This window comes from Alligator sinensis, unplaced genomic scaffold, assembly GCF_000455745.1.
Source record: "Alligator sinensis unplaced genomic scaffold, ASM45574v1 scaffold1014_1, whole genome shotgun sequence".
Classification (NCBI taxonomy): Eukaryota; Metazoa; Chordata; order Crocodylia; family Alligatoridae; genus Alligator; species Alligator sinensis.
In genome coordinates this window covers 488,253-496,813 of record NW_005842692.1, presented here as the reverse complement: position 1 = coordinate 496,813, position 8,561 = coordinate 488,253, and the positions used below count along the sequence as shown (strand labels likewise).

The following is an 8,561-nucleotide window of genomic DNA, read 5'->3' as shown; positions in this document are numbered from 1 at the left end:
CTGGCGGGCACTGGTCTCGGGCAGTCCCAGGGGGCCCCGCAGCCACGGAGGGAAGCACCAGGCCCCCATGCAGCTCAGGCAGGCAGGCTTGGGGGTAAGGAGTTGGGGGGGAGAGATCAGGCTTGCTGCTTTTCTTGTGCAGAGCTGCTTTCCCAGGCTGATGTCAGACTGCTTGCAAGGCTTCCTGCAGAGCCATGGAGCTGCACAGAGCCCGGTGCTTTGCTCCGCAGCTGTAGGGGCAGCAAACTAAAACTCCTCGAAGGAGTTTTAGTTTGCTGCACCCCAAGTCATTTAAGGCGCATTACGCCACCAAATTTCCTACAGCGGCTAGAATGAATGTGCAGTACGCTGCCAAGGCATGCAAGTATCGACATCATTATAGTGATGCAAAACCATTTAGCCCGCTTTAAAGTGTCGTGCACACACGTCTTTCATTTCGTCTATGCACAGCCTGTGATAAGGCTTTATTGAATCCATATTCTGGTTTTAAAGTAAAATCAAAGGACATCAAGGCATGGCTTTGTTTTATTGAGGTTCTGCAGCTGCCAGATGAACTGCAGAAACTGCTCCATGCCACTGAATCTGGGTTTCCCAGGTGGATTTCATTAGAAAAGTTATTTTAACAATCCTAATATCTAAAATCATCTGAATATAAACAGCACTATATCAGTTTACAGACAGCATGAAAGTAACAGAAAAGGTAGAATAAAAGTGATGCTACAGTGAAGCTAACAGACAATATTTGCAAGATCTGCAGCCAACAGCAGCAGGAAAGATAATAAGGCACTATTCTTGACAGCCTTGAAATGGAACTGCAAGTATGTAAGGATACATTAAATTATCACACTTTTCTAGATGATTTTTAAACTGATGGAGCCAAGGTGTGTTCTCCCAAGAGAGATTTACAGAGACAGTTCTTAGAGAACCAAAGGCATTGATGAAAACTTTTAACAACATAAGTGCACTAAAATCAGTGTTTGAGGGTGGGAAACAATAATATTTTTCCTCTCACTAATTTCTGTTAGATTACACTATGATTTACAATTTGCAGTTCATAAGTAACTAACAACAACTTTAAGATTGGATGTATAATCCAGCTCTTTCTGTGTCCCAAAAACTTTTGGAGTATTGTATCAATCCCATCAGAGTTAGAACTAAACCAATTTCTACTTGCATTACCATTCACTGTAGCTTTAGCTCACTGATCTGTAAGTAATTATTTAATGCACACTGTCTGTGCTGTGCTGGAGAGACTTACCAAGCCTTAGGCACTGCCGCATTAAGCCTCCAGATGACATATTTTTTTCAGCTTCAATCTCACTAAAATTTAGGGAACTGGCAAATACCAGTACATCAACCATAGCCATCAGTCGGCTGAGGAAAGTTACGGCTGTCTCTGCTGACATTCCTTGCGTCACTTCGATATTTTCTAATTCAGTCTTTAAGAGAAAACAATTGTGTTAAATTTAGCAGAATAAAACTTACATATGCATGTAATCTATACATGTTCCTTTCTACAATTAATTATAAATGCATAAATGAAAAAAATTACAAAAGTTACTTTGTGTAATTTTCATCAATGTAAATGACCTGAGTGTAACTTAATGTAAATTAAAACAATGGATAGTACAAAAATGGAGAGTAAAAAGGATGAATTCAGGCTTGCATGCTATGATAGATATTACAAGATCTAATCTCATTGAAAAAAGTACTAGTATTTACATAAGACTGAATTTTGGCCCAGCTACTGCTGCACTGCAAGACATTAGGGGATCCACACTTCTTTATGTTTCTGAACAGGGTATATGTATCCCTAGATAGCACAGGAAGGTCATACACTCTCCAGAGTTAGTACATGTCCCACTACCCCTTCCCCCTCCCCCAAACAGGTAAGGAGGAGGAGTGGAACAGAATGGAAAGTGAATAGGGCCTTGGCTCTACATAGATTGACTGGTCTGCTTGAATAATGTATGTTGGGCATAAAGCTGGCACAGTTTATGCCCTCAGTGGGTCAAGAGAGAATGCAGTTTACTTTCTCCTTCCTGCTCTAGTGAAGGAATAAACTGTGCCAAATTCGTACCTGATGCCACATATATGCCATATGGGGTAATGGTTTTCCTTTACTCTGGGGCAATGTTGCATTGCCACAAACTGAGCTCACAGCAAAACTAAGAATAAGCCTATCGTTATTTCTGAAATGTAAAAGAGGATTATGATTTAGGGTAACATTTTCAGAAAGTGGCATACACATTAGGTGACATTTTGGGATTCAAATGCCATAGAAAGGCATCTACTTAAGCCAGGGCACCTACATCACATTGACAGCAGTGCTGATTTCAACACAAAATGTGGAGTAGCACAGCACTGCACAGTCACTCCCAAAAAGTGATGCCCACCTGTTGTGCAACAGCCCAACAGCAACCACCACCACCCAGGACCACCTGCTCTAGGCTCTCCATAACCTGAGGGGACTAAATCTCACACTCTCAACTTCCCAGCAGTGTCTCACCCTTCCAATAAAGGCACAAAGCTAGAAGAGCTAAGCATTTTTGGACCAAAGAAAGATCAAGCAAGAGGGAACACAAATGTATCAACCATTAGTAAGGGCATTCTCAAGAAGGAAAGTGGTAACCCAAATTCTGAGTCCTCCAAGGCCTATTTATGACTTTTACATTAGACAGCCATTGCTTAAAATACAGAAATAACCCTGGCAGCATGTATTGCATATTAGTTGTTCAATCTGAAATGATTCTGAACACATGCACAAGCATAAGGCAAGATGCCCAGGCAAATTTACAGGACGAGAAGGAGACACTTAGGGTTTGTACAGGGTTTCAGGTACGTTAGATCAAGTTAAAAATGAACACCAGATCTAAGGTAAGTCAGGATAGGGGAGCTAGCAGTGGAGCTCGGTATCACCAGGGGAGCTAGCAGAGTTGGTGCAGTCCAGGAGGGTTGGGAGGATCAGGAGAGACAAGTGGGTCTGTGGCGGCGGTTGGTGGGGTGTGGAATGGTTTGGCAGGATTTGCGGGGCTGAGCTGAATCAGGGGGCTATCAGGAATGTAGGGGAATTGGCAAGCTAGCAGGGTCCACAAGGGGCTTGGTGGGCTTGGGAGGGGCTAGCAGAGTTGATAGGGGGGATTGAGGGGGATCAGGAGGGCTAGTGGGGTCTGAAGGGGGGAGCTGCTGGGGTCTAGGGTGGTTTGCCAGGAGCAGGGGGGCAAGCGGGGTCTGCAGGGGGGAGGGGGAAGGAGGTTTGGTGGGATTGGAGAGGTTCTCCGACCTGCCAAGCACCCTCCCACACAACCCAGCCCTGCCCTGATACCAGCAAACTGTCCCTGTTCCCTCAAACTGCTCCCAGAACCAGTTTTACTGGTGTTCACTGGTCCCAGGAGCCTGACTGAAGTAAGTTGGGGGAGGGGCAGGTAGACTGAGGGGAGCTAGTGGCTCCATGGTGAAGGGGTTGGTGGGACATGTTGGCTCTCTCTTGCCGAGACCAGAGGCTATTTTTAGCCACCAATCCTCCCTGCCAACAAACACCCATGCATCCAGTCCACCCCTCTCCCCACCCTGACTTACTTCCTCAGCTCCTGGCACCAGTGAATGATGGTAAAACTGGCATTGAGAGCAGCTTGCAGGATGGGAGTTTAGTAGGCACTTGGGCAAGGGGTTTGTGTCCATCTGGGGGTGGGGTAAAGGGTCAGGGGGGGAAAAACAGCGTAATGCTGGGGTAAGTAGGAAAAGTGCAGCCCCAGGGCTGGGACCAGCGGCTGGTCTTTCCCAGCCCTGGGGCTGCACTGGGAACTGTACAGAAGTTCAGTTAGATTGTTCTTGCTGGACCTGATCTAAATTAGACTACCTCCAAGGTAGGATTAAATTAAACTGGGTCGGCCATTTTTTGACCAATCTAATCTTTCTGAATTTCTGTATAGTTCACACTTAGATTGACCTAAGGGATCTAAGGGCAAGGTTCACACCTGGATGAATGAATTTAGATCAGGTAGCCATTTTTAATACAATCTAGCCTTCCCGTGTATCTGTACCTAGCCTTAATGAATTAGGATCCAAGGTGGTTTTGCACTTGTTGAGCTGGAGCTATTTTGTAAGTTAGGCACCTATAAGAACAATCTGGATTTTGTCTTTAGGCATTAAAGATCATCATTTTAAAACTCATTTAGGTCCATAAAGGTGCAGATAGGTCCAGAGTGGTATTTACAAAAGCAAGGCATTCAGGTGTCTACACCTTCCTGATATCAATCAGAGGAGACAGTCACCTAGGTGTTTTCACAAATCCCACCAGGTACTTATTTACATCCTCAAGAACCTAAACACTTTTACAAACTGTGCCTATAAGGGCTTAAGTCTCACTTATTGCCATCAAGAATTAAGTTCCTAAGTCCCTTCTGAAAATGAGTCAGATGGTTTTGAAATTTTTATCATTTTAATAAGTGGCTCTAGGCAAGATAGTTTTTCCTAATAGATAATAAAAAGAGCAGAGAAAAAATTGAAATAATCTGCTGAGAATTCAATGTCCTCAGTGAGTAACAACTTGTTGAAATAATGGTTGAAGTTAAAAACAGTGCAAATCATGCGAAACAATCTTAAGAGAGTAACTGCTCTGACACACAAAAGGTATAAGGTGAATCTATGATCATACTGGTAGATAACATTGCATTTTGTTTCTCTTAAGAGCAAAGTATATCAGTAATACAGGTATTCTATGGAGGTTGTCGCCTTTTAGAATCTGTGCGGTAAGAAAAAGTAAATGGCACTATGAACATTAACCCTCTGAAGGACTGTCACTAGCACTGCATTCCTCTAGAAAGTTCTCTCTGACATTCTGTAATTTTTCTGTTACAACTCTCTTGTCGCAATAGAACACTACTTGCATCTTTTCATAAAGGTCTGATAAACTGTTTATAAAATCACTTAGACATATTTAAATTGAAGAAGCCACATCAGGGTATGGCTCAGTAGACTGCTAGCATAAGTCTCAAGTAGCTTAAAGGAACTTGTTTTGGGATTCTTGCTTGAAAATACACTTGAGATGTGCTCTGGTATTTTACTAATATACTTATTATGCAAACTTCTTTAAGAAGAACAAAATTCCCAGACATGTTCACAGTTTGAACTAAGTTGGATTTTTACTACTGAATAACATGTCTGCCCTTTAAACTGGATCATGGACTTGACAAACTAAGATTGGTACTTTAGAATAAGCAATATAATATCTGTCAATATATTAACTGATCATAAAAAAGTCTTAGGAAAAATCATAAATTCACCAGAAATGTATCTTAGCACATCCTGGTGAATATTATGAAAAAAAAAGTTTAAAGGGCAAAAAGCTAAATTATCAAAATAAGAAACTTTTGAAAATGAAAAAAACTGAAACTTACAGCATTAATACTAACCTTAGAACCCTGGACATGCAACAGACAAAACAGACAACAGATCACAACAATAAAAGAAAAAGAAAATTATTAAAGTCAACAGAAAATACAATGTAAAATTTAAACAAAGTAATTTGCTGCAATCATATATTCACTTGATTGATCTATAAATACAATAAAATAAGCATTTCTGCTTGTCACCACTTGAAAAAAAAAATCCTTAAAAAAACAAGGAGGCAAGACTGCAGCACCCCTTAGGTGAGGGGGCAGAGAGAGGGGTTAGTCCCCGCTCCCTCCAGTGTCTAGCAGAGGGGGTAGGAGGGGACTTATCCTGCTGCTTGCCCCATGTAGGGAGCAAGCAGAGGCAGGGGCTGGGGTGGGCAGACTCCCACTGCGGTGCCCCAGGGACAGTGGGGATAGAGTGGGGAATAAACCCCCTCCCTGTCCCCTCTGCCTCAGGGGCCATGCATCAGCAAAGGGGAAGTGCTAGATGGACCCCAGCTCAGGTCCGTGCTGGTGGGACAGGGAGGGGGAAAATTACAAACCTGGAACAGCCAGCAGAGGAATGCAGGTGTACTTCAGTGGGACAGGAGAGGGAGGGAGGGGAATAAACCTCTTCCCTGCTCCCTTCTGGGAAGAGTGTCTGGCCAGGCCCCTAGGGAGCAGAGGGGCAGGACCAGCCCTGCTCTGCTGGAGCAGACAGCACAGCTCAGACAGCATGCCGGGATACTGGGGGATTCAAGTTTAACTTAAACCAGAAAGGGGGCTGGGACATAAGTTGCATAAACCAGTTTGAGCTCAATCAGTTAAGTCTGATGCTACATTCAACCAGGTTTATCTCAAACTGGTTTTGGCCATTTTGAAACTGGTTTGTGTGTACTGAACTTATGTTCTGTTACAGGTTTAACTCACTTTCTGATCACTTAAACCAGTTTGTATGTCTGTCCCTAGCCCAAATCTTATTTAATATCTCTTTCAACAATTTACTTGTTCCAATGTAAGATATTTTGATGCTAACATCTTTGAGATGGCAACTGTGTTTGTAATACCAAATGTATTTCTGATATTTTATGTCACTAGAGATGCCACCAAAGTATCTACTCCAGCAGAAAATGAAGGAAGTCTGAAATCAACAGGTTTTTTTTTCCCCCCCTTTAAGGTAGAAAATGTAGTTTAGCCATCCTTTCACTCAGGCTAGTCATCAGGAATGGGCTTGATCTTAAAACCATTTTTGGGACCCACTCATGTTTCAATCTTTTTAGATTTTGCATGTAAGAGGTGAATGAAATTATTGATCCAAAACAGTAAATGGCAGTAAACTCCTTTTGATTTCAATAGGAACAGAGTTTCTCCTAGGTCCTATAAAGCCATATCAGATTTTCAAAGCTAAATATTTTTTTCCCTTACTCCACAACCCTAAGTCTTCATTCATGACTGCCTTTCTTATGGTAATAAATGGTAGGTTTGGACTGCTGATCTATCCCAGTGATTCTCCTTTTAAGGGTGCTCTGCAATATTAGCACTGTAAGGAGTTCAAACCCCTGCACAGGATTTACATGATAAACACATTTTATTTCAGTCAGGTATCCATAGTGTCAAAAACATTCTTATTTGTTGTAATCTGAGTTCTCTGTAATAGAAATATGGCTATTATTTTTGTGTAGTCAAAAAATGAATGAAAGTTAAAAGATGGTATTTTCTAAGTGGTATCTTGAGTCTATCTAGCCAAACAGTTCTTTCCATCGCAACAAAATTCTTTTTTTTAATTAGTAAAAGGCATTTTTTTTTTTTACATTCCCTTTCCATTTTCAACATGCTCCTTTTCTTGCTTTGCATTTGTAGACCTCTTGATTGTAAAATTTGGGGCATACTAAGAGAATCTCATTTGCGTTAATAAAAAAAACCCATATACTTACAGCACAAAGTTTAAGCATTCAACATATTAATATCTTTCTGCCAGGGGATGTGATCTTTGCAGAATTACTTATAAGCAAGACACCAGAATTGGCACTGGAATTCTTTGGCACATCAGTGTAAAGACACATTTCCAGGCCAGCTCATCTGTTTGCTATCACATCTTTAAATAGTCTCTTCTTTTATTTAACTGTCTTTCAATATGTACTTAAAGGCACTTATCCTTAGCTTCACATACTATTTATATTACAATACATATGCAAAAATGGAATTAAAAGACTATTCAAGTTCTGAAAAGGTCCAGTGTTGAGTTCTCAGAAGTTAGAAAATAACAAGATTAAAGTTACCTAGCAATCTTAATTCAAATGCGTCTATGCAGTTTTATAGTCTAAATATATGATAACTCTGGCCCTGCTGGATTCATGGCAGAAGTGGGCCCTAGTTATTAAACAATGGTGCCATGTTTAAAACGGTGGTTTTTGCTTCCCTGCTGATCAGGAGCAAGCCAAGGAGTACAGGGGAACCTGCAAGACTAAAGGGGCTGCAGTGCAGCCCACTTCCACCCTGAATCCACTAGAGTTCTAATGATAACATTTCTCCACAGAAACACTACTTCATTCAGTACATGGAATAAGTGGTGTACACTTAGGCTAACTACAGATGTTCAGAAAGAACTCTATCAAGCTTTAGTAAGTGCTAAAAGTTAGAATGCTTTCAAACTGAACAGATGTTCGTCATTCAGGAGTGGGGCTTGAAGCCTGCTCATTGCCTGAGGCCAGCCATTAGGGGGAGCTCTCGCATGTCTCCCAGAATGCCCTACAGGCTCCCTGGGCTGCTGAAGACTCCTGAACAGAGCCAAACATGCAAGCCACCCCTGGTTGGCTGGTAGACATGGGCCACCACACCCCTAGCCCCCTTCCACGTCATTGCGGACTGTGACATGGAGCCTCCTGGGGCCGAATTCTGTGGCCCGCCTACCTGTCACCGTGACAGGAGGCCTACTCAGGGCCGAGCTCTTTGTGGCCCGCCCACCTGTCTTTGGGCAACCGCCCACTTATCTCACCCGCCACGCCTTTGATGATAATTGATTCGTATATCGATGTCAATTAAGCGGGAGGCTGCCCATTGTAGTGCCCCGATGCCAGGGGGCGCTCTGCGGCTCCGACCTCCCCTAATACCGCAGCCCAAGCCTCGCAGATGGCATCTTGGTGTTAACACTATCACCGGCCCCACGCTGGGTCCCAGAATCATCCT

The 8,561-nt window shown here is 42.7% G+C and overlaps 1 protein-coding gene across 1 annotated transcript in view; it reads right to left on the bottom strand.

Annotated features, from left to right (window-relative positions):
• The window catches only part of NBEA (neurobeachin), an 827,350-nt gene that overhangs the window by 350,679 nt on the left and 468,110 nt on the right, over window positions 1-8,561 (bottom strand). Inside the window, exons 27-28 of the mRNA XM_025215995.1 lie at window positions 5,415-5,423; window positions 1,259-1,439 (exon numbers count right to left, since the gene is read on the bottom strand). Coding sequence (XP_025071780.1) covers window positions 1,259-1,439; window positions 5,415-5,423 — 190 coding nt within the window. The remainder of the gene's footprint in view (window positions 1-1,258; window positions 1,440-5,414; window positions 5,424-8,561) is intronic.